We start from the raw sequence: 27,153 nt of genomic DNA, 5'->3' as shown, positions 1-27,153 counted from the left end.
CAGAGAAAGAATCGGGCAGGACAAATTTCAAAACATAATGTAGTAAAATCAATGTCTTTATTTCAGCCAACTAAAGAAAAGGTTTGCTTTCACAAATCAAGCAAGTTGTTACACGACACCCGCCGATGGCTTCAACTCCCAAAAGGGAAACGTTTCGTCCCAATCCTGCCGACATCTTTAAAACATCTCCGATCAAGTCGCTTTCCGTTTTGTCATGAGCTGCTTTAGCAATTATTCACCATCAAAACAGGAGACGCCAGCCTGCACTTTTCTTGCTGATTAAATGCTTTTTTTCCCCCCCTTCTTAATGTTGGGAAGCATGAGTGCATCGTCCTCCATACATAAAGGTTACAAATACTGCAGACTTGTAAAAAAAAAAAAATACAACAAGAAAACTTTGGAAAACATTCCGCACGTCAGTAGTCTTTTTTTTTTTTTTTTTCCTTCCCTCCATCGGTCCTTGAAGAGATCCCTGAAAGTGGATGCCATCCCGCATCCAAGTGTCCGTTTTCCGCCAGGAAATTGTCTCACCACGTGGGATGAGCGAAGGTGATGTTGTACTCGCGCGCCCAGCGGCCGAACACCTGCTTTTCGGTGATGAAGCGGTGGTGGCTCCCTTTTTGGTTGTTCTGGTTCTGCATGTACGTCAAGCACTCATCAGAACCCCGCGGCCTGTAGTAGTGGTACGGCAACTTCTTGGATCCTGTCCGGTTCCTGCAAGAAGAAGGTTGCTCAAAGAAATCCTCCTTTTTGGGTTTTGAATATTCGGCCCCCGTAGCATGTTTTACATAGCAACGTGAAATTAGGTAGACATGTCCATCCTGAGTCGACCCACCAAAAACAGTCACAGGAAGCCAGGGATGAAAAGACACAGGAAGTCTGCCATTTTGGTTCCATGTGGCCACTCGAGGGTCAATTTGGCCATTTCAAGCATTTCTTTAAAGACAAACTCGCTCTACGGGATTGTTTTGAAAATACCCCAAGCCTGTTTCACTTAACAACATGAAATGTGGTAGGCATGTCTATTACGAGTAGACCCACAAAAGTCTGCCGTTTTGGCTCCAAACCAAACTTAAAGTGGAAGTCAACACAAACATTTTTTTTTTCAAGAATATGTTCCCAGCAAGCCCACTAGTTGAAACACGCCATTCTGATTCAGTTTGTGTTTGTGGAATATAAGTTAAGCAGCAAAATGCACTGTGTTTTTTTGCCATCTCTGGGGGTGGCCATTTTGTCTTGCCGACTGAAAATGACATCACAACTGCTCACAACGACCAATCGCGGCTGACCCGTTTTCTGAATCTGAGCCGTGATTGGCCGCCCCCAGAGATGGCTAAAAACGAGTGGATTAATACCTATTCCACAAATGCAATATTTATCAGAATGCCCTGTTTCAACTAGTGAGCTTGCATGGAACATATTCTTGAAAAAAAAATGTTTGCGTTGATTTCCGCTTTAAGGTCAATTTTCGTTTCTGGGGGATCTTCAAAGATGAACTTCTGACAAGATTGTTTTGCAAATTCAGCCCCCAAAGCCCGTTTCAGTTAGCAACATGAAATTGGTCGGCATGTCGGCAAGTAGACTCACAAAAAGTCTGAAGCAGCCATGGCTGAAAGGACATAGGAAGTCACACATTGATACTCACCCGCAGTAACTGGGCGGAACCATCCCGTACACTTTGATGTTGTCACATATTTCAATGGCGATGACCATGGTGAACCAGCCCGTGCTCAGCCACGAGTTTGATTTTTGCCTAAACAAAAAGAAAACCCGCAGATGACGTCGAGGCTAGCCCAGAGAGCCGGCAGGACGTTGCGTTAATGCCACGCATCCAGTCAAAGTCGGACTTTGGTGCCATCTTGTGGCATCGATGTACATGAAGCATTTTTATTCCGATCGGGCTTTTGATCTGAATAAATGTGTCCATGTAAACATTTTGAATCAACAAACGAGAGCAGACGTTCCCTTGACGACTGGTTGACTCCAAAGTGAAGTCACAAACTTGCAAACGAGCCCACTCACGAATTCAGTTATGCTTTGGCGCCATTTTGTGGCAAGCCACAGCTCAGGCTAATATAAAAGTAGTGCTTTGCTGTCAATTAAAAATGGTATTGCAGATATTTCCGTACGGCAGGGCTCGGTCCTTATTACTCATGAATCGCCGTCCCCCAAGAGGCTCACCTGTCTCGTCCCGTCTCCAGTTGGAAGAGCTTGTCGAATCTGTACATTTTGTCAGGCGCGACGGTAAAACACGACACCTGCTTGTAGGTGGAGCTGAGCCTCTGGATGGCTCTGTACACGGTCGCTTTCGAGTCCTTGCTCATTTTGTTCGGGGGTCCCCAGAAGATGATGGCGCGCTGGCTGTCGCTGTCGGCGCCCACCACCATGAGCTCGTTGGGGCGCCGGACCACCCGGTACAGGCTGGAGTGGGCCACCACCCGCAGCGTGGTGCGCTTGCCCACGTCGCTCTCGTAGCCCGCCGTGGGCGCGTCGTTCATGCGGATCACGCACTCGCTGCCGTCGATCTCCTCGCCCGCTTTGGTGCCCAGCACGTGGCTGGAGCTGCTGACCAGGGCGCAGTGGTGGCAGTGCTGGGTCATTCTCTGCTCACAAGGGTGACAATTATCGCTCATAACCACCAGTGGCTAAAGAGTACAAGTAAAGAAAGTGACAAAAAATACGAGCTGTTTGATTTTTTTTGTTTTTGTTTGTTTTTTTTACAATGTGTTTACAATATGTAATATAGCAATAGTCGTGTATTCTTTATCCTCTGCGAAGAACGACAACTATTATTGCCATACTGAGAAGCTGGGACAGGGACTTAGTTTCCAGGACAGAATATCAGGATGTCCTAAACTAACCCCAGGTGGTCAAGGCACGCACAACAGAAGGAGCAGACCGATGTGCATTCCAGGAGAAGTCGTTACGATTTTATTTGTGATTTCTAATAAATATGACTTACTTTCCAACCCAACTGACCGCAGACACTGATGTCACTCCCTCAGGCCACGCCCCTTAAAGCACACATTACGTACACTCGGGGCTGGCTCGCCCATTGGATTTACAGGCAAATGCTTGGGGCACGTAGCAACACAGCATAACTTTGTCCTAAAGTGGCTAGCTTAATGCTAATAGCAACACACCGGCTAAGTAGAGCTACTGTCCAGTTTTGATTAAACTAAACTTTTTTTAGATGAATTAACTCCCTCTGGAAGGGGTAGTCAGGACAGACACGGCGGATGCAACTCAACTATGCTGTGCTCTGTTTATTGCACATCACACGCACACAAATTTCACACACTGTGTTTGCGGTAGCAGTTGTCAAAAGGAGAATGGATTGTAAATAGAAGAGCTGTTCGATAGCAGCAGTAGCAACATTAGTAGAGTAGGTCTTAAACCGTCGAGGCGTCCGGGTCCTGACGTTCAACAAACAATTAAACCCTGGACTCTAAATCAATTTCACGATTATCCACAGATAATCAGTAGAATAAAGGATTCTGAAAATATTCGATAGCTGTAGTAGAGATTCATTACTGACAAATTGACTTAAGAAGAGTGTGGATGTCTTTGTATTTGGTTCCTTCCCACCGCCGCCGGCCGGCGATAACGCGGTGGTGCTTACCTGGTCGCCGTAGACGGGCAGGTAGTCGTCAATGGTGGCCCACTTCTTGAGGTTTGTGGGCTTGGGCGTGTGGTTTTTGGCCACGTGGAAGGGCGCGTAGGCCTCCTGGCTGGCGCTGGCGTTGGAGCTGTACAAGATGAACAGCGTCATCAGGATGAAGATGGCCGCCGCGATAGCCACCCGCCGGGTCTGCGCTCCCGCCTGAGAAGACCAAAGTCGGGTACAGTAATTTGAGAGTCGACGATCCAAACGGTTGTGCGCGTCACGCTTTATGTTTCAAGTGGAATTCAATGGCTCTAAGGAATTGACATAGTTTTACTTTAAAACGTTGCTCGACGGCCCATTGGAGAAATACCAGGATGTGTGCACTTTGCAAGGCCAAATTGGAATGCCATATTAGTGGTACGTCTTTGGCACATTGTTCCACAGTTGTATTTTACATGAAAAAAAAAATCGTATTCATCGGATCCAAGAAAGCAATGAGAGCGTTTTTTAATCGAAATGTACTCGCATTAATTCCAAGATTTTACTCAAGTAAAGTATCTGTTCAAGCTTTGTAGAAAATTGTAGTCGAAAAATGCGGGTCATCGTGATCAATTATGGAAAATGTTGGCAATGAATTGTGAAATCAAATGCAATCGCTTGACAGCGCTAAAATCTGAGAAAAGCTCAAACTTTCCGCTGCTGTTCTGCAAGTATGCTGGGCTCAAAAACGATCAAACGGAGCTGAAAGGTATCAACGCCGACATTTTCTTTTCTTTTTCTTCTTTTTTTTTTATTTACCTCCCCGACCACGCATGTCAATCAACAGCGATGAGGGAGATGTGCGGGCCACACCCTAGCACTGCGTGTGTGCGTCATACCTTGAGTGCCATGCTTGCAAGTGTGTGTGGACACGCTTCCTGTGGTGGTCCTGCAGCATAAGTGGGGAGGGGGACATAATGGGGTGGGGGCGGTGTTTATTGAACAGCTCGTGTTCGTTCGCCCCGAAGCCACAGCACTCCTCAGTAAACATGCTCACGTCGTGTTCTCTCGAACCCCAAAACGCATGTAAGAACAGAATGAAATGCGAGAAATTAAATTACCATGTTACTCACTCAGCCCCCCCGTAGTCGACTCGGCTTTCCCTCGAGCGACATTCTCACGAAGCTTGATAACGTTTTGATTTGGATTTTTTTGTTGCGCACCGCCAAGCTGTCAGAAGGCGGGTCGCGAGCGCGCCACATCTCGTCGGGCTGCCACGGTGTTGTTGCTAATGTTGCTGCTGCTGCTGCTGCTGTTGTTGATGTTTGGTGAGGGGCGCAGCAGCTCGACGTTGCTTGCCGCTGCAGCCCAGTCCATTTGACTGCAAGTGCGACACTCTCTCGCTGACGTCAGCGGACGGACAGGACCTGGATCAGGATCTTGCAGCGGCGGCAAGTCCAGCCCCCAATCCCCGCCCACCCCCGCCTCAAGAAGAAACACTTTTCAAATCGTCTTTTATACCTTACGTTATGAATTCGAGACGACGCTTGGTTTGAATTCTTAGTCTTATTTCGGACTTCTCCATCTTACTGCATGGTACCAGGACACAGCGCGTATCTGCTGCTGTTTTTCCACTCTTGTTCTTTGTGAGGTATGCCTGAGCAAATCTGGTAAAATGATCGACCACCACTAGAATGTATTCGTACCCTCCACAACTAGTTTCCAGGTGGAGGGAGTCAATGCATACGAACTCTAAAGGAAAGTTGGAGGCGATGCTGCCCATTGGAGCTCACACGTGTAAACAGGTCTCTTCGACTTTATGCGCGGGTGACATGTTCCTCAATTTCCTTTGATATGAATGGACCATAAAACGTCTCCCTTGCCAGGCGGAGCACTCTTTCTGATCCGACATGTCCCATCTCATTATGTAGCCGTTTCAGAGCAAGTGTTCTATATTTTTCAGGGAGAACTAACGGATTGTGTTGGTTTGTCTTTCTGTCAAGGGGGTCGTTATAAATGAACAATCTGCTCCACTCATCAAGTAGCTTTCGGGTCGCTCCATTTACACTTTTGCACACTTCATCTGTCAACTTTGTATTTGACTCTTTCAACTCCATAATTCTTCTTATTGCTCGGTCCTCCGTCTGGGGCTCGACTAACTCCTCATCGTGACGGACGGCTTGCAGGGGGTGGTGAGACTGTTGGTTGGAGGCAAGGGAAGAGATGTTTAACGCTGCAACCCACGCCACATCTGCTTGACTTCCTTCCCATGTCGCACGCCGCACGCATGTTCTCAGTGGAGAGATCTTCTGTACAAGTCTTTTCACACGTTGTACATTTCAATGCGTGGAACTCCAGGTTTCCACTATGCAGATGCGTAATTGCGTTCAGCCGGCGTTCTCGACCCGTGTCCAATGACTCTCAGTTTTCCATTGTTGCGCTGATACAGAACATCTCCAAAGCCCTGGTCTGAAGCGTCAGTAGGCAAAGTAAAAGGCTGGTTGAAATCTGGCGTTCAATGCTCCATACTATGGGGCAGATCTGGAGGGCAATTAAAGTGAAGTCAACCCAATTTTTTTTTTTTTTCAAGAATACGTTCTATGCAGGCCCACTAGTTGAAACACAGCATTCTGATTAATACTGCTTCTGTGGAATATGACTTAAGCAGCAAAATCCAGCCCTTTTTAGCCATCTCGGGGGGCGGCCATTTTGTCACTTCTGTCGACTTCACAACTGCTCAGGTCTCAGGTAACGACCAATCAGCTTCAGAAAACAGGTCAGCCATGATTGGTTGTTACCTGAGCCCCAAGCATCTGTAATGTCATCTTCAGTGGCAAAACGGCCGCTCCCAGAGATGGCTAAAAATGGGTGGATTAACTCTTATTCCCCAAACGCAATATTGAGCAGAATGCCTTGTTTCAACTAGTGGGCTTGCATAGAACATATTCTTGAAAAAATATGTTTGGGTTGGCTTCCACTTGAAGGGTGTTTGACATATTTACCACGGGATGGACTCAGTGCTTGCCCTGGTTCCATTTGGAGCAACTCATAGATTGGTCTGGCAATTGGGGAAAAATCCTGAATGCATGATCGAAAATAGCCCAGAAATCCAATTACTTTCCTCACCTCACCCACTGTTTTTGGTACCTTACTTGTCAAGGTTCGCCAGCAGGGAGTCCTGATCTAAAGCCGATTGAAAATCTTTGGTATGAGCGGCAAACAAAAGAAACCCGGAAACATTCAACAACTTGAACAATTTGCAAAGGAAGAGTGGGAGAAAATACCAGCTGAGAAGTGCTAGAAGCTTGTAGATACAGGCTGCAGAAAACATTTGGAAGCTGTCATCAGTGCCAAAGGGTGTGCAACCAAATAGTCAAGAGGAGTGCCATTATGGCTGTGTTTTCTGTTTCTTTGGCATTACAAAATACAAGTTGACAAAAACCATCTTTTTGGTTAAAAATCCTTTGGACATCCGATTAAAAGATCCAGATCATATATATTTGGTACATTTCCATTTTTTTTCTGATGTTATTGAAGAAATCATAGACAAACCCACTGACTTACCGCACGCATGGAGCTGTGTGTGTTTTCGATTATCACCAGCAAAAATCTATGCGGCTTTGCAGAAGAACCTGTTGGGCTGGTGGCTGGCGTTGTCAGGCATTATCACAACAAATCAAACATTTTTTCCAAAGTAATAACTCGCTAGGAGCATAAGATTCTAGATGACCAGGTTGTTATGCACGTTCCCATTTGAATGGGTGGGTCTCAGATCCCCCCCCACCACCCCCACTGTAAAAAGAACGGAAACTCACGAGACAGCTGAGTGTCTCCCGATTCCGTGCTGAAAAAGAAAAAACAAAAACGTATCACGCCAAAGCAGCAGAGGCAGCGTTGCCCTTGTAGCACTTCCTTCCTTCCTTTCCTTGCTTCCTGCCATGGGTCAACCTCAACGTTAGTGACACAAATAATGGCGACAAGTAATAAACTTGTGGCGCCTTGAATTGCGATTAAAAAAAACAAAAACCTGCACACATTTTGTTAATGTGTTATAAGAAAAATAGCACTATAATATTGTTCATTCATAATCCATACCACTTGTCCTCACAAGGGTCGCGGGGCGTGCTGGAGCCTATCCCAGCTGTCTTCGGGCAGTAGGCGGGAGACACCCTGAATTGGTTGCCAGCCAATCGCAGGGCACACAAAGACAAACATCCGCACTCACAATCACACCTAGGGGCAATTTAGAGTGTCCACTCAACTTACCATGCATGTTTTTGGAATGTGGGAGGAAACCGGAGTACCCGGAGGACACCCACGCAGGCACGGGGAGAACATGCAAATTTTAAAATTATAAATTAAAACGTGCAATTTCTCAATCGAAAATACAAATGAGAAAAATGAAACTAAAACATGTACTTGTATTCATTTGTATCTTAATTTCTACATCATTCACAAATTCTAAAATGAAAGTTAAAACCACAAAAAAATGTCAATTAAAAAAACAGGTCCAACATTGCACAAAAATACACTTAAACTATTAGTCTATACAAAAAGCATACTCGTATCTGAACCTTAAACTGTTTATCAAGGATATCCCCAAAATCCTCAAATAGCTTTGGGTAAAATTCAGCCATTCTGGTTTTGTTGATAAAATTAAAAAAAAAAGGTCAAATCCCAGTGATGGTGTTTTTTGGGAGCCGGTTCACAAATTCCACGATGGGTGCGTGAACTCCATCTTGTGGCGCGCCGCCCACTTGGCATAGATGGCCTTCTCGGTGATGAAGCGATGGCCGCCGCGCTGCTTGCGCTCGTGGACCTTGTACATCAGGCACTCGTCCGCCGCCGCCCGGTCGTAGTAGTGGTACAACGCCGCCCTGCGATTGGTCCGTCTGTACCGCGGGGCGGGACAACAAAGATGTAACTTGATTAGGGTTTCAACATTTCAAAAGTTGGAAACCTTGCATGGGAATATATGGGAGTAAACAAAAGTGGGGAATTCCTCAATTGAAAGTTGACTCTTAGAAGGGAAGTGAAATATAATGTAGATGGAGAAAAGCGATTTGAGCATAATCTGCACTACAGCAAGCAGATTTCATGCAAGTCGAGTGCTAGCTCGTGCTAGCTCGTGCTAGCTCATGTTAGCTCGTGCTTGCTCGTGTTAGCTCGTGCTAGCTCGTGCTAGTCACACCGTATGCGAGTCTGGCAATGTGACTGACCTGCAGTAGTCGGCGTTAATCATCCCATAAACTTGGATGCGCTCGCACATCTCCATTGCCAGAATCATGGTGAAGAACCCCGTGCTGAGGTACGCGCCAGACTTGATTCTGAAGGAGAGTTCCGAAACAAGCGCCATCATTTCATCAATCACGGTACTGCATAGCTCACTGAATGTCCTTTTGAAAATCAATTCATTTGACCAATTAGGAAAATTTGAATTATTGGTTGTTGTTGTTCAAAATACTAAGAAGTGATTTTTTTTAATCAATCTCCTCAACTTTGGCATAATATATTAGCACAAGTTGCCAAAGGGTTAAGGCTAACCCAAGTGCTAAATTTGTCGAGTGAAGCTCCTCTAACTCACCTCAACATAGGTCATTGGCACCAGGATGCCACAAGATGGCAGCAAAGCACTACTTTTGTCTCATTGAAACTGCCCTACTCACTTCAACTCAGTTCTTTGGCACCAAAATGCCCGAAGATGGAGGCAAAGTAATGTTTTTATTGCTTGACCACCAATATGTGGGGCTGCACATAAAATGGAATCTGAGTGTACCTATTCTTCCCAGTTTCATTCTGAAACACATCGTCACAGAGCCGGACCCTCTCCGGGGTCATGGCATAGAGTCTGGCGCCGGGATACTGGGCGGCGATCCTCCACAGCGCGTTGAAGACGGCCCCCTTCCCGTCTGTCCTCATGTTCCTGTCGGGCCCCCAGAAAACGTACGCTGTGTCGGACGCCTCTTGGAAATAGCGGCGCCGGTCCTTGAGCAGGCGCGGCACGCTAGTGTGCGAGACCACGCGCACGCTGGTCCGGCCACCCACGTCGGCCTCGTAGCCAGCCGTGGGCGCGTCGTTCATACGGATCACGCACGGGATTCGGTCGATGTTGGCGCCCAAGCCGGAGCCGCGCATCTGGCCGGAACTGGAGACCAAGGCACACTGGTTGAAGTGCAGGTCCAGGAACTGGAACACATGCAAAGAAAATGAGCTTTGTTGTGAAACACGACTTAAAAACATGTTTTTTGGTACCCAGGAACTACATTTAAGTGAGTTGTGGAGCTTCATTTCAACAAAAGTAGTGCTTTGGTGCCTTCCCGTGGAATCTTGGTGCCAAGGAACTACAATGACAAGAGCTCATGGGCGTCATTTCACCAAAAGTGGTGCTTTGCCCCGATCTTGTGGAATCTTAGTGTCAAGGAATGAGAGTGAAGTGAGTTCGTGGGCCTCACTCATACCAGAGTCGTGCTTTGCCACCATTTGGTAGTGTTTTGGTGATAATGAACCATGTTGGCATGAGATGAGGAGTTTCATTTAGACACAAGTAGTGCTTTGCTGCCCTTTATAGGCAATTATAAGAGTTTTCAGGGGTGTAGGCAGGGCTCACATCCTATCCACCTGCTAGCAAAATGTAGTAAAGTCATACAGAAAATCTTTGTTGGAAAACTAGCTCATTGCGCACTGTTCGTAAGGAGGTACCGTACGTAATGCGAGGACCAGGACATGCCATTGGTACGTGGAGACCAGTGCAGCGTAAAAGGTTTTAATTTGGTGTCACCTGTTCCACCCTGTCGGGTCGTATCCTGACGTAGCCCCAGAGCCCGGCCCTGGGCGCCGCGGTGGGGGCCGGAGGCGCACGGTCCCACCGGCTGATCACATGTCCGAACCACAACAAGACCGGCAGGCTTAGGCTGAGCACGCAAAGCCAGCGCCGCGTCTGCGTGCGTGCACGAACACAAATACACACGTCGATTTAAAGTTACCAAACAACGCGACGAGCGTGAAGTGCACGTGATGCATTCAAAGACACTCGTTCTTACCGTAGATTTCATGTCAGGGCCTTGGAAGTCCCGGGACCGGTCCCGGTGGTTTAGCGGGACTCATCGTATCCCAAGTAGTCGTTCGCAGGGTTGCATTAGAGCTGAGCTTCCGGTCCATCCAGGCGTTAACCACAGCAAAACAAAAGTAAGCCGCCCCGAATGTTCGTGTTTTTTTTTACTGGTGAATAACTGAAAAAAATGTAATTCTGTAATTCCAGTGTTACGCTTTGAGTGGCGTGTAGGAAAACAGAAACGTCAAAAAGCACGTGTTTGGTCCTACGCTTTTATTTTGAAAAAGAATCCACTTTATTTTAGTGACAAATTGGGTCCGCGTTTAGCGTTCATGTGTCACTCGAACTTCAATTCCGGTTGAGTTTGAGCGTGGTGAGTGAATACTGACACATCTGATTGGCTTGTGGAAAAACATAACTCAAGCTTGCTTTATCCGATTGGTCAATAGTGCGGAAGTCCCCCCCGTGCCCTCCCACAATTGGCTACCAGTCGTGTCAATATCGCCACCAACACAAATTTATCTGCGGGATGGTTTCACTGTGACTGTGACACAAGAATGCCCTTCCTTTGCTCCTCGGATGCCCACGGTATTTAGAAATGCCATTATAGTCAACAACATTTCGAAGCTGCTAGTTGGATCCCTTGTTGTCTTCTAGCCGTAAAAGCCATATAATGTCCGTCTTTAGCACCCGGTGTGATGTTCGGTGATAGGAGACTTGAGCTAGGCTAGCTAGTTTGCTCGCGAACGTCGCTTACCGCAATGACCACTTGTCTGATCGTTTTGGACGGTTTTGTTTTTCCTGAAAATGTGCTTGAATGTAAAATAAACAATGTGAAGATGAGTATACAAATGGTGGGTTTCAAACCTCTCTTAGCATCGCTATTAACATTTCGGGAGTGGTTATAACGGTTTCCAATTTAAAATGGATGCCAGGCAATTGATCTGTATTTTAGTCACTTTGTTTTCAAACATTTATCGACTCAATGTACATTATTTTACGTTAAAAAATCTATTGACACACTTGCCCTCCACAAAAAGACACCAAGGTGTTTATACTCATATAACAATCTCGTTTTAGTATGGTCACAAATTTGCCTACTCAATATGAAATCTGCACCTGTACATCTTAAGTTGTTTGTAAAATTCAGGATGACAAAAGGTGAGTTTAATGCCCTAATTCCGTTTGTGCAAAGTGCATTTGTTTGCCCGCGTGAGATGTCACGCCAGTTTGTGCTAGTGTCTGAGCCAATATTATTGATTAGCCCCACGTGAAGCTGCATGTTTTTTTTGTTTTTTTTTTTTTTGGGGGGGGGCAGTATAGCGTGAATAGCAAGAATGTCGGTTCACTGAATGTCAATATTCCTGTAGAAGGATATTTACTCCTTGTATAATGATTAAAGAATGAGTGAATGATTCCGAACACAGCCAGAGTGTTTTTTCTTTCTTTTTCTAAGTACCTGCTTTCTGGACACCTTTCCCCCACTTAACGGTTAATGCAAGCTTAATTAACTCCCCTTGTGTTAATTCCCTGTCTGGAGCTGGGAGAGGTTGTCTTCTTTACAGGGTGGTGACTTTGTGCTGGTTTATTTTTGGGTTGCAGGGTAACACGTCGGATGGCGAGACAGTAGAAGCCCAATCCCTCGAGCTTGGCTCACACCGGTGCTTCAGGTGAAGGCTTTTTGGCATTTCTTTGGAGAGCGGTTGCCACTCGCCTCACCCGGAGATGTCCTTGAGAAGAACGGAGGGCGTGTCCATTGCACAGGCGTTGGCCATGACGGTCGCAGAGATACCCGTCTTCCTCTATTCCACCTTTGGCCAGGTAGTGATGGGTACCGCAATGGTCATTACAAAAAACGTTTTTTAAAAATGTTTCTATCACGGGTGTTATGCCGGTATGTAAAAGCTCTTTAACTCAGACAATGTTTTTAACAATATGTACTGGTTTGCAATCAAATAGAAACTAAATGTGTATTGATTTTTCAACATTCCTCATTTCAGGTGAATATAGTTAAGTCATTTTTAATTTAATGTTGCTAAATAAATAAAACGCATCAATGTGCTTTCCCAATTTTTGTTCTTGTTTTCAGCAAACGTTTTCATTTCAAACGACTTAAGCAATTATGCTATTAGACTAACAAAATGTAAAAAAAAAAAAAAGTGTAATCTTTATCCTAATAGCATAAAATATTTTGAAAAAAATGACATTAGTAGGTCTATAAAAAACTGAAAGAGTCCACGTTAAAGCTTTTTCAGTGTCAGTAGGAATCGATTTAAGCACTGTATATACATTTTTTTTTCTCTTAAATCCTAAACGTCATGTAAAATCATTTTTAGTAGACGGCAGAGAATTGCTTTCCCACCTCAGTAGTAGGTGCCGCTTTTTTTGCTTAACAACCAGTTAGTAGTTACCGCTGCAATGCTGACCGATGCTGAGGAGGGCGTCTCCACCAACTCTATATTTTACACTCTCATTCGCTGACGCCCACGTCACTCACCGTTCCAGGCTGGGCACGGCTCACCCTAACCGCTGTGAAAATGGCAACCCCAAGTGAACCGAATAATACCTTCACCTCACGTGCGCGTTATGATTAATAATTCAAAATGAACTTTGACCAGATTAATGTATGGCATAATTGGTAGAAGACTCATTTCTAAAAATATGTGATCGCTGCAGCCCTAGTAATACTGCATGTGATTGTTTCCTATCAGTCCATCTTCTCGCAGCTGAGGCTTAGCCCAAGCTTGAAGAAGGTGCTGTTTGCCACGGCGCTGGGCAGCGTGGCCTTGGCGCTCACCGCCCACCAGCTGAAGCGGCGCGGCAGGAAGAGGAAGCAGGCCGTTCAGGCCAGGGAGGAGCAGGCGCAGGTCGGCGTGCCCGAAGCGCTGCTCAGGACGGGGAGGCCGTCGTCGTTGAAGAGAGGTAGCCGCAAAGATACATCAAATACTTGCTCTCGTACTTTTCACCATGACATCACAAAAACAAACTTCCAGGTGGCTAAAAACTGCACGAGTAAACCCACCCTTCTGGGGTTTGTTTACTAGCGCTGCCATCGAACAATACTTTGTCTTTTCAATTAAAAAAAACCCAACAAAAACGTATTATGACATCACTGTGAATTGTCGCATTGGGCAGGAGTTGAGCAGACATGTTTTTTTTTTTTTTTCTCCCCCCGTTATTTGGTGCGCAGTTCCGCTGACGGGCCGACAGGTGATGAGCCCCAGTACTCGCAGCAACGACACACTGAGCGGCATCTCCTCCCTGGCGCCCAGTAAACATTCGAGCTCCTCGCACAGCCTGGCATCAGTAGGTTTTGGTCCACAAGACACTAAGTGCATGTTAGACTTTGGCCACCCCTGATCAACTTGCTTACAGTTATGTAAGTGTTCCACAGCTTGTCAGTAGCAGACCACCGGGCATTCTCTTTCGAGTTTGAAATGCGCAGTTGTGGCATTAACCTCAATGTACATTAAGTGATGGTCCGACACGTTTCTTCAGCACTGCATACATATCAATATATGATCATTTTTGTCTCTTTGCGCCTTCTTAATTGGCATGTCCCCCGCCCACAGATGCGAGTCGCGACCTCACCGAATCAGTCGGTCAACCCGCCAACACCTTGGGAGGCCGAGGAGTCTGCGGCGGGGGAGCCGGCCGCGGCCGAGGACGCCAATGCGGAGAATCTGTATTTAATGGGTAAAGTAATCTGTTCGATTAATAATTAAGACTTATTATGCATTCCCCGCCCCTCCAATTTAAAACACTTTCCAGACGTCTTGATAAAAGGTCGCGAACGTTCTTCTGTCAAAATGCACCAAGGATAAAGAACATCTCTAAACATTCACCTGCCACTCTCTGGTTGAAATCAGCGGCCATAGAGATTGACGTGTATAATCACCAAGCTGCCAAAATGCACTTGGTGGGTCAATAAGTGTGGCCAATTTATGCATGTACGACACATTGCCAAACACAAATGCTGAGTGAGCACAATTACTACGTCAAATAGCTGAAATGTGAGAACGCAAATGGTTTGGTTGAATATGGCGCTTGATGGGGTTGGCAAGCAATCCGCAGACCCCCGACTATTTGTATACAAGCCACTTCTGTACCATGTCCCCTGTAACTAAGTGAGGCTGTTGTGTTGTGCGCCCTCCCCGTCAGGGATGGAGCTGTTTGAGGAGGCCCTCCAAAAATGGGAGCAGGCGCTGCATGCACGCCACGCCCGCAGAAACCTGAGCGCCAGCAACAGCAGCTTGGCGCTGCAGGGGGCGGCGTGCGGAGACGTCCCCACGGTAAGTGACGGTTGGTCTGTGAAGTTTCCTAGGTTGTGATCCCCCGTTTATCAAGCATTTGAAATCGCAAATATAGAGAAGCTATATCGGTGACTTTTTCGTGGCTTTACCCTTCCCACTCGCTTGAAACACATTGGAAGGACTTTTTTAAGTATTCCTTAGCGCCTGTTGCCATTCTCTTGCTGTCAAAAAATGGGTGACCGCACTTTACAGAAACAAGAAGACTCACTTGCACCGTCTTCCGAATGATAAGCTAACTGCCGAGCAGTTTGCCATTCCCAGTTGACGTTTACTGAAAAAGTGACGCATAAAACAAAAGAGAAGAAAACATTGCATATTTGAAGTGCAAAACGTTCAACCAAACCATGTCATTTCTTCGAACAAAAGTCAGCTAGCTTGATTCTAACATGCCATGCGAAATGCCATAGATGGGCTAAAGGAAACTAGCGTACCTGTTCTGGTAACTATAAACCTTCAAACAGCTGCTAATTGTATACCCCGCCCCAATTTTTAGTAAAATGCCCAGCTCTGTTTTTTTTTTTAATATTGAAAATTTTGGTCCAAATGTTTCATCCAGATGGAAGCTCATAACAAAGTGTTTGCCGACAAGCTGGAGACGCTGCTGCACCGGGCGTACCACCTGCAGGAGGATTTCGGCGGCAGCATCCCCACAGATAGCGTGCTGGCTGACTTTGGTAGGACACCACCCAAAAAAATTAAAATAATGATAAGTCAATGAAAAAATACATCCTGAAGAACTGAAATTTCAAACGATTCCTACCTGAACATGCTCTTTAATGTCCAGAGCAAGATAGCGAGCGCAGTAAAGAGTTATCGACACAGAGACATGCTGTAGATACAGAATAAATAAACAGAGCGGGAGAGAAACGCAAACACGGGAAATGTGAGGGGGAGGGGGACATCAAAAGTGCAAGACAAAGCGCATAGAGAAGCTGAAGTACAGCCAGCTCGACCGTGCGTTCATGTAGTCCAACCGTGTTTAAATCTAACACTGTCATTTCAGGTACATTGAGTGGGGTCTTGCATGTCTGAAAATTCACTTTGGTTGTTGCTCTTTACAATTATAAAAATACTATATAGGGATTAGGGAACCGGATTTTATATACCGATATTTATTTTCGGTGAGCATTTTTGGTCATGATAATGAAACCAGAAGTGGGCATTCCGTCACTGACGGACGTCCAGTTTGCTGGCGATTGATGACTGATGGGACATTTCATACAAATGACAGACTAAGCACTGACGGAAGTGGATTTTTGCCCGTGAGCGTAATCGTCACTAACCTGCCTGTTTTTCTGCCTTTTTTTTTTTTTTGGATGGGGGGTGGGACGGACGGATGGACGAACTGACGAATACAATTGGGTTCGTCACGAAAAATGACGGACCAGCCAAATTTTGTAAAATGCCCACCTCTGATAAAAACATGGTACTGTTTCATGTGTAATTATGAATTATTCTGGCATACCCCCTCCCCTCTTCCTCCGTTAGAGAGCGAAGGCACACTTATCTTACCCCCGCTGGAGAGTTTCCGCGTGCTGCCAGACGACGACGCTGCCACGGTGTCGTCCGACGACTCCTTCTTCTCCGCCGCAGAGGTCAGCTCCGTTTCACTGGGCATGCCCACGATGACGAACCGCAACGTGAGCGTGACGTGATATTTTACCTGCATTTTTTTGGGTGTGTAGATGTTTGATTCCATTTCGCTACAAGACCCCTACCAGCTCCTAAAGCCTGCAGCTCTCTACGAGGAAGCCTTGACTCGCGTCAGGGAGGAGCGGGTGGCCTACAGGTCCCTGAGGTACAGAAAGGAAGCCCAACAAAATGACACCATTTAGTCAAAAGATGAACTTTATTGTGTGAATGCTGAAGAGAAAGTCATAGCCTTGTCATTATTATTCCACAGATTTTTTTTTTTTTTTTTCAATTATTTCTCCACCGATTCAAACCATTCCTTCAATTCTCACGGTTTACATTTCAGCAATTCAATTAAATTCCCCAGCATTTAGGGGAATTTAGGCTTAAACTTTTCGGCATTTACGCAGAATTTCGACACATATTGTATTCCCTAGCTATTTGAAAAAATATATACTGTATCTATCTTTCAAGGACTGAACTACTTGAATGTTACGGTGACCAAGACTTCCTGGCCAAGCTGCATTGTGTGAGACAAGCATTCCAGGTGGGTTTACTTTACACGTTCCCATCCGTCAGACTTGTACACAAATAGTACAAAGAGGTGTTAAATCACATTGTAAGTAATGCAAAAATAGTCAAGCTACTCATGAATATGAATTACAAGTACAAAGAAGGTAAAGTGCATTGTGAACAAAGTTAAACTACTCATCAAGAGAAGGGGAACGGCTGTGTAATAAAAGTGGAAATAAGGTGAAACGACTCATGAGCACAAATGGAAAGTAACTGCTGCTGCTGTTGTTTTTTTTTTTCCCCCACACACAAAAAGAGTCAAAGAAAAACTTGGAGTTACTCAAGTCTCACGACTTGGCTGTGACTTGATGTTTGTTGAAATAAGGCAGGAAAAGATGGGTTGGATTCCAAATCCTCACACGCTGTACCAAGTGTCATATGCATCATTATTTGTTTTGGATACATAAAACGTTTTTTTTTTTTGGGTCACACTTTAGGTGCTTTTGCTGGACGAGACGCACCGCACATTCTTCATGGAGACGGGCAAGCAAATGATTGCCGGCTTAATGGTGAAGGCGAACAAGGTGAAGCGCTTGACTGAGAGCACACGGCAGTGAACCCCGGTTATCATGCGGGTTACCATCCAGACTCAGCCACAATACAAGAAAATCCCCAATATTGAGATCGAACGTGTGACGTGACGGATGTTACAGTAATTCGCAACTTCCAAACAACTGCTAGTGAACGCACACGGAGCAGCAACACATACAAATAGCTCACGACAGTGCGCACAGACATGTTCATTCTGCTCTGTGGCAACTATTCCTGAAAATGTGTTGGGGAATTACTGCACTTGAACTATACATTTATCCTTTGCTCTGAATAATAATACGATATTTTTCAGAGTCCTAAAGCGTTCCTGGAGAGCTACGAGGACATGCTGCTCTACACCCAGCGAGAGGAGACGTGGGCTGTCACCAAGATGGAGTTGCAGGGCCGCGGGGTGAGCGTCGTCGCCCCGTTGTGGGCGTGGCTTACATTACACTTAAGCCAATCAGAACTGTGTACAGTATATCGATATAGAGAGGTTGGTGACCTCTGAACTAGTGGTACCACACTTTGGAAATCACTGCGCTAAAGTTTCGATTGATCACGTGATTGTACATTTTGAAGGTGGTGTGCATGAGCTTCTTCGACATCGTGCTGGACTTCATCTTGATGGACGCCTTCGAAGACCTGGAGAACCCGCCCTCGTCCGTGGTGGCCGTGCTGAGGAACCGATGGCTCTCGGACAGCTTCAAAGAGACGGTGAGCTCGTCGCGCGTACTCGCGCGCAGGCGCGCGCACGATTTCGATCTTAGCGTGTTTGCGTTTCAGGCTCTGGCGACGGCTTGCTGGTCGGTGTTGAAAGCGAAACGACGTCTTCTCATGGTTCCCGACGGCTTTATCGCCCACTTCTACGCCATATCGGAGCACGTGAGCCCGGTTTTAGCCTTTGGCTTTTTGGGCCCCAGGCAGCACTTGAGCGAAGTGTGTACTATTTTCAAGGTGAGGAGTTCTTAGTGTGTGTGCGTGTTTCTAAAGGGCGCTTTCATGTCTGTCGTTTTTTTCTGCTGTCTCAATCACAGTAAGTTGAGGTCCTGAAATGAAAAGCTTGAAGCTGATACTGCTCAATCAATAACCCCTTTTTTGCCAAATTAACTGTTAAAATGTTTCACTCAAGCATTCATCTCATTGACGCGCGGCAAGCGCTTCTTCCTCTTTCCAGTCGCTCCACCCCGTGACTCACCCATCAAATCACAAATCACATTCAGACTACTTCAATGGCCCCCAAACAGTCGGCACTTAGAGAAGGCGAGCAAAAAAGCACGTAACACGATTGTAGCTGCTTTGCTACAATACATGATTGCCAAAGCACTCCATCATTCTGTATTCTTTTAAAAAGGAAATACTGTTATTATTATGTATTGTAGTTGAGACCCTGCAGTTGCGTGAATTGGCGTTAGACTTTTACAAGTTGCGAATATCTGCGAGGTCATGGAGGGAATGTATTTGAAAGCGATTGGATGAGCACGTCTGAATGTGCCTGGCAGTAGATCGATAGTAAAGGGCCTTAAAAAGCGCGTCTCTCCTCTCTCCTCCTCTGCCGCCGTCCGCAGCAACAAATCGTGCAGTACCTCAAGGACATGTTCGACCACGACAAGGTGCGCTTCACGTCAGCGCAGTGCCTGGCCGAGGACATCCTAAAACTCTCGCACCGCCGCAGCGAGATCCTGCTGGGCTACCTGGGCATCGACAGCCTCCAGGAGCTCAACGGAGGCCCGCCCGGCGACATGCAGGGACCCCACTAAACTGCGAGGGGGGCGGGGGAGACTCTCATCCCTCCTACTCACTCATCAGGTTATCAGCGACTATCAAAAAGTCCGTCACGGAACGGAGGACACGCGCGTGTCCGACGCTGGACCGGCATCTGCTCAAACGTCACCCCTACGTATATATCACACAACCTGTTGCTGCTTGTTTGGGTGTTTTATGTTAAATATCTACTCATTTACAAGGATGATATTTTGCTCTTAAATTCTACTTGAATCTCGAACTGCAGCTATTTATTCCAGTCTGAATTGTGAGAGTGCAAATACCACCGTGTGTTCCTCTGTTGTAGTCTGCTGGCCGTGCTCCTATTAAAGTTTAAAGCAGGGGTCGGCAACCTGCGGGCCGCGTGGACCCCACAAGAGATATAGATGACCCCCCCCAAACAAATAAGTACAATAATGCAATTAGAAATAGAACCCCAGAAAAAGCCCAAACATTTCAAATGACAAATGCTTACCGTACTCAAAAATGTGGGGCTATTTGAGGGAAGTTTCAGCATGAACCTCAAATGCACTGGAACCTTTACAGGTGAAAGTGTACAGAAACTTGATGTTGAATTCATGAGGACAAACAAGTTCAACAAATCTCTACGATGGATGACAGCTGGAGTACGGGAGTCTACGTCAGTCAAACCTCATTCAGCCGGTTCTTTTAGCTCGGCGGTCAGTGTCATGGTGGAGGTTTGGGTTCGGAGCCCGAGTGGTGTGGTTTGGACGGCGCATGATTGTCATTGTTACATATCCTTACCTTTAATCATGCCATATGTTCATCGTGGTTAAGATGTGATCAACATTGTATATAAGAGGTATTATTTTCCCACAAAACTAGATGAAGACTTAACCTGGCATTATGATTTGTGATTTTTCTGCTTTCCCTTTTATTTAAAGCTTTTGTCCGCGTGTGCAATCCGATCCCCAATGGACTGATCCATGTTCACTGAGTAAGTTTAATATGCATTATAAGTGGCAAAGTTACACACGAAAAAGTGACTTATTTGTTTTTCTGTCTTGCATGGGAAATTAGTTCATATAGGATAAACAAAATTAGACTAATCACATCTTATACCATGGTGATTTATAATTGCCAAAATACGGAGGGAAAAAAAGTCACGTCTTTTGTGTTCTCGCCATGCCTTTTTTAAAATTCTTTAATTTCCAATGCCTGTAAAAAGTGTAAATGTTGATTCTCTGTATTAAATGTTATTTTTGTTTATTAAAGAATACTCAGACACTATTCTGATTATTCAACAATATAATGCAAAACGGATCGTTTTTTATATTTTCTTGTATTCATTATTGTTCATTCAATAATTCTTCTCTATGGACTTCCGGCTCACGGCTCCCCTCGCCGTATGATTGGTTGGCACCGAGGACCTTCACGGCTCGCCATTGGCTGGCCTTGCGCGATGGGCGTGGCTCCGCAGATTGCCCGGTGCTTGTGTCCGGGTAAGATGGCGTTGGAAGAGCAGTGCTCGGCGCCACCTCGATGGCGGGCCATATCGCTAACACACGTCGAGTTTGCCGAGGGTAAGTCGACAGGACGTTTTCTCTCCTGGCGCTCGACGCTCGGTTGGCGGCCTCGCTTCTTTCCGTGTGTCGTCCACCGTGAATGGAAACGAACAGTCGCCCAGGATTGCCAAATTGTGCGACGCCGAGAAGCACGGAACGTCACCGGGGCTGCTAAATTGTGAGACGATGCGCATGCGTAGTCGGTGGCAGTGGGCACAATGAAAGCTACCGAGTTAGCTTGTGGAATGAGTTGATGTCGGCGTTTATTTCGTATTCCCGAATTTATCAAACATCACACGTCCTGAGCTACTCGCACATTTAATACACGGCGAAAAGAGAATTTCAAAGTGTTGTTTCGTGTTAATGAACTCTTCCTTTGAAGAGTGCTGCTAACACATACGCTAAGCTCACTGGCCTGATAGTGTTAGCATTGCTAGCACCAACCCCAATCAGCAGCATGTTCAAAAGATTGAAAATGGAACAGTTTATTAAAGAACTAATGTGCTGTGATAGTGTTTCCTAAACGTAACCTCAATGCCCAAAATAGGTCGCGGGCGAATTTGTAATTGGGTCAGCATCCAGTATGTATGTGTGTGTGTGTGTGGGAAGGGGGGATTAAAAAATGTTTTTTTTATTGTATTATTATTTTTTTTTAAATAATATAGTTCACTGAAAAAGTCTACTTAAAATCACGAAATGTTGATTAGGGAGTACAGGATAAGTGAATGACTCAACAATAACACGAGTGAAAGAATCAGTACTTTTTTTTATTTAAGTTGTATTTTTTTTTCTATAGTGGGCCTAGATAGTTCCTTAAAATGTCCACTAAAAATCCTAATATATTGTGATTTTGGACTAGGGAATGAGTGAATGATTCCGAATGCAGCCGCTGCTGCCTTCCCTGCTCTCGAATCACCACACAGCGGTACCTTGATTTACAACATCTGATTATCGTGTCTTATCGTTTCAGGTGACCTGACGGGACACTTGCTCGCCTACATCAGCCTCTTGCCCATTGCCATCCTTGTGGGCTTTGTGACACTCATCATGTTTAAACGGGAGCTGCACACGGTAGGTCGGTAGTAATTACGTGACAATTTTCAGTCTTTATTTTGTTTCCTCAAAGTGATGGAAACGATTGTCTCCATAGTATTTCTTGACAGTGAGCGAGAGAGAAGAGGTGCTAAATAAAGACCTTACAATGTGTGTTGTAATAAGTATTCATGATTAAAAAAAAAAAAAAAAGTGTTTTCTCTATATTGTGGACTTTCCGTTTTGGCGAGTGTGTCTGCAACATGTCCCCTTCAACGCCGCGATAAAAGGTCCACTATACTGCTTCCGGTGAGCTTTAACACAGCCTGTCCCGCAGATTTCCTTCTTCGGTGGGCTCACCCTCAACGAGGGCGTGAACTGGATGCTCAAGCACATATTCAGAGAGCCGCGGCCATGCGCAGGTACAGAAAAATACTGCCACCTCCCACACATACAACACGCTACCTTTAAAGATGACAGTTCCTTTGCTGTGATGTAAAGCTATGACAGCAAGTCGTATGAGAACAAAGGAGAAAGTGTCCCGCTAAGACTAAAAAAAAAAAAAAAGAAACAAAACAAAAAAGACCTCAAAAGCCGGAGCGAGTGCTTTGACGCCGGCTGAAACGAGGCCTACTTAGTGACGTTGTCGTTTGTGGACAGGGGCTCATTCCATGCTGAACACAGACTATGGGATGCCGTCCAGTCATTCCCAACTCATCTGGTTCTTTGTTGTTTACTTCTTTCTTTTTCTTTATTTAAGGTGAGTGCAACACAAATGTGTGCTTAGAAAAAGTCCAAACACCCCTGTACAAATTGAAGTGTTTTGTGCTCAAAATAAAATACGGCCAAGGTAAATCATTTCACAACTTTTTCCACCATTGTGGCCTATAATCTTTTGATTCGTATTTTAAAAAAAAATATTTTCGAGTGGTGTAGTACAAACGAAATTGAGCGAGTGTATTTATTTGGGGTTAATCAGAGGTATTTGAAATGGTGGCAGACTCCTGTTCAACATAGTTCGAATGTGATTTGTTAATTGTGAACACCGATCCAGTTGCAGGGCTGAAAGCATTGTTACGACAGTGTAAAATGTGAACATGATGACCCCAAGTGGACAAGATTAATACTCCAAATTTCGTGCAAATTTTGTATTCTTTAGAGGCGCTGGAATTAATTCACAAAGAATCGATTATCAAAATGAATTATTCTTTTTGGTCATCAATTAATTGTGTTTTTGGGTTGCGATTATTGGGTTGCGATTATTTTTATTTGTGATTTTTGATTTGCTGTTTTGTTTTTTAATTTGTGATTGCAGTGAGGTTTTTGTTTGTTTGTTTGTTGGTTTCGTTATTTATTTTTGTCATTTGCATTGTATGGCAACGGTAGTTTAGAGGCATTGTTAAATTTAAGTGTCCAACTCCTGCAAATTTCAGCCTCTGAAGAGGAATTATTTTCAGATTTCTGTTGTCCTCCATTAAAGCTGAAAATGTGTTTTTTTTCCCCCAAATAACACATTTGCAACATCTGCTTTTAGTTTAGAAATCAAGAATCAACATTTTTTCCCATTTTCTGACAAATGTTACGGATTCACACAGTTTTTTTGCATTGCCAATTTGAAATGATGTCCTGTTAATTTTATTTGTAATAAATGGATGAACATTTTTTTTTTCTCAAATCCACTTCATTGATTAATTGGCCAAATAATCAATAGATTAAGCGTTAGTTTTTTTTAAAAAGAATCGACAGTTGCAGCCCTGAATTCATTTTGTTTTCTAATGCAAAATACATTTTATCGGATGACTCGATTAATCGCTCGAGTGGTCCAATACTCGATTTGAAAAATATTTTGCAGACCTACAGTTATGAAAACTTGTGCTACCGCTTTTTAAAAAAAATATATATATATTTTTAAACTTTCCCTCTATAAAATTACTGATGGAAAACATTTTGAAATGATTTCATTTTTTTGAATGCATCAAACACCTGGCATGTCAACAAGGGGGTGTAGACTTTTTTTTTTTTTTTTGCACCGCATCTCCTGCGTGGACTACATTGTCCGATTCCGCCTCGACTGTGTTCAGAATGCATCAGACCAACAACGCTCGCTGCGTGGACCTTCTGTGGAGACACGTCCTGTCCATCCTCCTGCTGGGCGTGGCCTTAGCCGTCTCCTACAGCAGGTCTGCGCCCCCAAAATCCAGCGCCGGTTTTCACATTGTCCTGCGTGCGTGTTTGCACCTTGGCGGAGGTCTCCGCTCTTGTTTGTGGCGGGTTTATTTGTAGCGTATCCATTTGTGCTTCCCAGGGTCTACCTGCTGTACCACACATGGAGGCAGGTGTTCTACGGTGGCGTGGCGGGCAGCACCATCGGCGTGGTCTGGTTCTTCATCACGCAGGAGCTGCTCACCCCGTTGTTCCCCAAAATAGCAGCATGGTAAGGCCACATTTTCACAAGAGATGTCCCAATCATGTTTTTTTATGGGGGGGGGGGGTGAGGAAGCTGGGTGGGCGGGCTTACGGGGGTGGAGCTGGGTTCCCCCCGAGTCCAAAAAAAGAGTGCATCCAAATTATTTTTCTTGACTTGAGAAATGAATAAAATTCCAAAATGGGCCCTTTTTTTTTTTTTCAGCCGAAAGGAAATTATGGTCCTTAAAAGTGATTATTTTGCCCAACTTATGATCTGCTTTAAGAATAAATATTAGATGTTTTGATAATTAATTGTAAAAGGAAAAAAGCGTTTATTTAAAAAAAAAGAAGTGAATTAAGTATTTTTTGCACTTCATGAAAAACATTTTTCAGTAATGTATATCATTTAAATATATTGGAAGTTTTTGTAAAAATCATTTTCAATATGTGGAATATTTAGATAAGAATCTGAGAGTAATTACAAATGAGTTTGAAAACATTGTAAAAATGAACTGGAGTATCCAATAAAATGTCTGAAAGTATATTTTTCTTAAATACCTTGATTTTGAAATAAAGTTAAACAACAAATACGTTGAATTTAAAACAAAAACACAAAATTGTCACTTACAGACTGGCTAAATTCAAAATATGGACTAGCTAAAGGATTTATCGGTGAATAGCTATTCAACTCCGCAGTCTAAATTGCTGACACACATGTCACTCACCACGGCAGGCCTCGTTGTTTAAAGCCATACACACTCAGCCACGGATACTACAGTAGAATGTGTGGAAGGTGACATGTGGCTGCATCTCACAAGCAATATGGTGTTTAATAAAGCAGGAGTGATTAAAAAAAAAATCTGTAGAATACTTGATTCTAAAAAGATACAGCTGCAGCCCTAATATTGAAAGCTCTTTGTGCATTTTTTTTTTTTTTTTTAAATTGACATTTTCGTGTCATGTTCATAAAATTTACACATGGACAGCTAGCTGAATCTTTTTTTCTTTTTTCTTTTTTTTTTTTTGGCAGGCCTGTGTCTGAGTACTTCCTGGTGCGCGACACCAGCCTGATTCCCAACATCTTGTGGTTTGAGTACACGGTGACGCGCTCGGAGGCCAGGTAAGGCTCACCACAACCACCGCCACACTGCCGCCCTTTTTTGACATTAACGCCTTGTTCACCTGTTGCAGGAACAGGCAACGAAAGCTCGGAACAAAACTCCAGTGATTGCCCTCGCACGCATTTTACAGAAAAACACTGGAGGACTTCTGGACTCGGGTTGCCGGGTAGAAAAAAAAAAAAAAACAAAGCGGGGGAGGCGGTGGCAGTGAGCTTGTTCACACACCCTGCTTGTCGCCGCGCACACACACACACGCACGCACGCACGCACACACACACACACACACCTGGTCCTTGTACAGCTCCTCCGTGCATGCCGCACCGTGCAAGAGGCCAACTATTTAAACAATAGATGAAATATTTGAACTCAACGCACGCCAGTGGGTCACCTGATTCCCAGGAGCTGAAATGGAGACTTTCCTCCACACACACAAAAAAAAAACATTCTGCAATGACTATGTGACAACTGTCATTTCAGCATTTTTTTTTTTTTCATAGTCTGACACAGGCCTGACCTTTTCCTTAACGTCAAAGAAATTTGGGAATTATCGGGAGGGAAAAAAAATGCACTTTGTAAAAACAAAGAGAAAAAAATCCGCAATTAATGATGAGCAAGTTAATTGTTCAGAAATATCTTCACCCCTTTTCATCAGTTGTCTCAGTCCTGCTACGATTGCGATTGTTACGCAACTGCAGGGGGTGTCCTCGTTTTGCGATGGAGTTTTGTGCCTGCGCTGGTGACGTAAGCCCAATTTGTACGTAAGACGGAACATTACGTGAAGCTAAAGCAGACGCAAAGCTGTTATTACAGTAAAGGTTTGTTTGAATTATTAGGGCTGCAACTTTTGACTTTTTTAATAATCCATTGAACTGTCAAGGATTTTGTCGACGAATCGAATAAAAAAAGATCTTTAAATTTCCATCCATTTTTTTTTTTTTCAAAAAACTGAACACGATTTCAAATTGACAGCACAGAAAATGCAAAAAAAAGAATTATGATTAAGTTCGTGGTTTGGTTCGTAACGTCAGGGGGAAAAAAAGTAGATCATTTCTTTTTTAAAAAATGTTGATTTAACCACAAAAATAATCAGTCTACTTGCACGAAGGACAACAGGAATCTGAAGTTGGAAGCATTTGGACAATTTTAAATAGAAACATGATGTAATGTCTCTTTGATTATCAAAAATAATTATCGGTTAATTTGACAACCGATTAGTTGTCGATTCATCGTTACACTTCTAGTTTGAATAAATAAATCGCAGGGGATATGTACCAGGCCCACCTGTAATTGGTGAATATCAGTGATACTAGGATAAATAAATGAATAAAAGAAAAAGAAAGTAAAAGGGTAATAAACGAAGGAGCCCTTGCATTGGAACACTTGACTGCAGCCTTTTTCAGTTTGGTTCGTTTTCCAGAATTATTCCTCCTTGAGCATGCTCTTTGAGGTTTAAGTCTGGCGAAGGACTCGGCCCTGCAATTGACCGCAGCCCGCATCAATTATTGTTTGAAACAGCCGATGGCAGGTCCGGCATAAACTTGGGACCTCCCTGGAATCGTGTGCTTGTTCACTCGTCACCCGGATGAATCGTGCTATATTTTAAAAAATGTTTCATATC

The 27,153-nt window shown here is 44.5% G+C and overlaps 4 protein-coding genes across 9 annotated transcripts; 2 read left to right on the top strand and 2 right to left on the bottom strand.

The window, feature by feature from the left end:
* Positions 1–35: 35 nt before the first annotated feature.
* st6galnac6 (ST6 (alpha-N-acetyl-neuraminyl-2,3-beta-galactosyl-1,3)-N-acetylgalactosaminide alpha-2,6-sialyltransferase 6) lies at positions 36–7,437 on the bottom strand. Of its 3 annotated transcripts, none has more exons than XM_086054480.1 (6): positions 4,708–7,437; positions 4,486–4,535; positions 3,623–3,823; positions 2,182–2,603; positions 1,646–1,753; positions 36–714 (listed from the first exon to the last, which is right to left on the bottom strand). In XM_086054480.1, the coding sequence occupies exons 2-6, from the start codon at positions 4,495–4,497 to the stop codon at positions 528–530; spliced, it is 930 nt and encodes a 309-aa protein (XP_085910606.1). In that variant the 5' UTR covers positions 4,498–4,535; positions 4,708–7,437; the 3' UTR covers positions 36–527. The 3 variants fall into 3 exon arrangements, with proteins under 3 accessions (XP_085910606.1, XP_085910607.1, XP_085910608.1); XM_086054481.1 differs by having other exon boundaries at positions 4,720–7,437; XM_086054482.1 differs by having other exon boundaries at positions 7,151–7,437.
* Positions 7,438–8,005: 568 nt separating this feature from the next.
* st6galnac4 (ST6 (alpha-N-acetyl-neuraminyl-2,3-beta-galactosyl-1,3)-N-acetylgalactosaminide alpha-2,6-sialyltransferase 4) lies at positions 8,006–10,966 on the bottom strand. 2 transcript variants are annotated; one of them, XM_086054484.1, is made up of 6 exons: positions 10,627–10,966; positions 10,365–10,523; positions 9,681–9,772; positions 9,363–9,509; positions 8,806–8,913; positions 8,006–8,478 (listed from the first exon to the last, which is right to left on the bottom strand). In XM_086054484.1, exons 1-6 carry the CDS (start codon positions 10,636–10,638, stop codon positions 8,292–8,294), a joined length of 705 nt encoding a protein of 234 aa, XP_085910610.1. In that variant the 5' UTR covers positions 10,639–10,966; the 3' UTR covers positions 8,006–8,291. The 2 variants fall into 2 exon arrangements, with proteins under 2 accessions (XP_085910610.1, XP_085910609.1); XM_086054483.1 differs by having other exon boundaries at positions 9,363–9,772.
* miga2 (mitoguardin 2) lies at positions 10,651–20,694 on the top strand. 3 transcript variants are annotated; one of them, XM_086054476.1, is made up of 15 exons: positions 10,651–10,771; positions 12,240–12,458; positions 13,349–13,559; positions 13,828–13,943; positions 14,210–14,333; positions 14,799–14,929; positions 15,507–15,624; positions 16,439–16,545; positions 16,636–16,748; positions 17,057–17,129; positions 17,593–17,679; positions 18,000–18,098; positions 18,269–18,403; positions 18,473–18,643; positions 19,255–20,694. In XM_086054476.1, the coding sequence occupies exons 2-15, from the start codon at positions 12,363–12,365 to the stop codon at positions 19,444–19,446; spliced, it is 1,773 nt and encodes a 590-aa protein (XP_085910602.1). In that variant the 5' UTR covers positions 10,651–10,771; positions 12,240–12,362; the 3' UTR covers positions 19,447–20,694. The 3 variants fall into 3 exon arrangements, with proteins under 3 accessions (XP_085910602.1, XP_085910601.1, XP_085910603.1); XM_086054475.1 differs by lacking the exon at positions 10,651–10,771 and adding an exon at positions 11,111–11,225; XM_086054477.1 differs by lacking the exon at positions 10,651–10,771 and adding an exon at positions 11,234–11,491.
* A 139-nt stretch (positions 20,695–20,833) lies between these two features.
* dolpp1 (dolichyldiphosphatase 1) lies at positions 20,834–26,456 on the top strand. Its single transcript, XM_086054485.1, has 8 exons — positions 20,834–20,994; positions 21,947–22,047; positions 22,346–22,430; positions 22,669–22,768; positions 24,090–24,188; positions 24,314–24,442; positions 25,445–25,534; positions 25,606–26,456. The coding sequence occupies exons 1-8, from the start codon at positions 20,874–20,876 to the stop codon at positions 25,640–25,642; spliced, it is 762 nt and encodes a 253-aa protein (XP_085910611.1). The 5' UTR covers positions 20,834–20,873; the 3' UTR covers positions 25,643–26,456.
* The last annotated feature ends 697 nt before the right edge of the window (positions 26,457–27,153 follow it).

Source organism: Filicampus tigris, chromosome 15 (genome assembly GCF_054856515.1).
Source record: "Filicampus tigris isolate MCC_2025a chromosome 15, RoL_Ftig_1.0, whole genome shotgun sequence".
Classification (NCBI taxonomy): domain Eukaryota; kingdom Metazoa; phylum Chordata; class Actinopteri; order Syngnathiformes; family Syngnathidae; genus Filicampus; species Filicampus tigris.
Note: the sequence above shows the minus strand (reverse complement) of the source record. Positions and strands in the feature narration are given on the sequence as shown.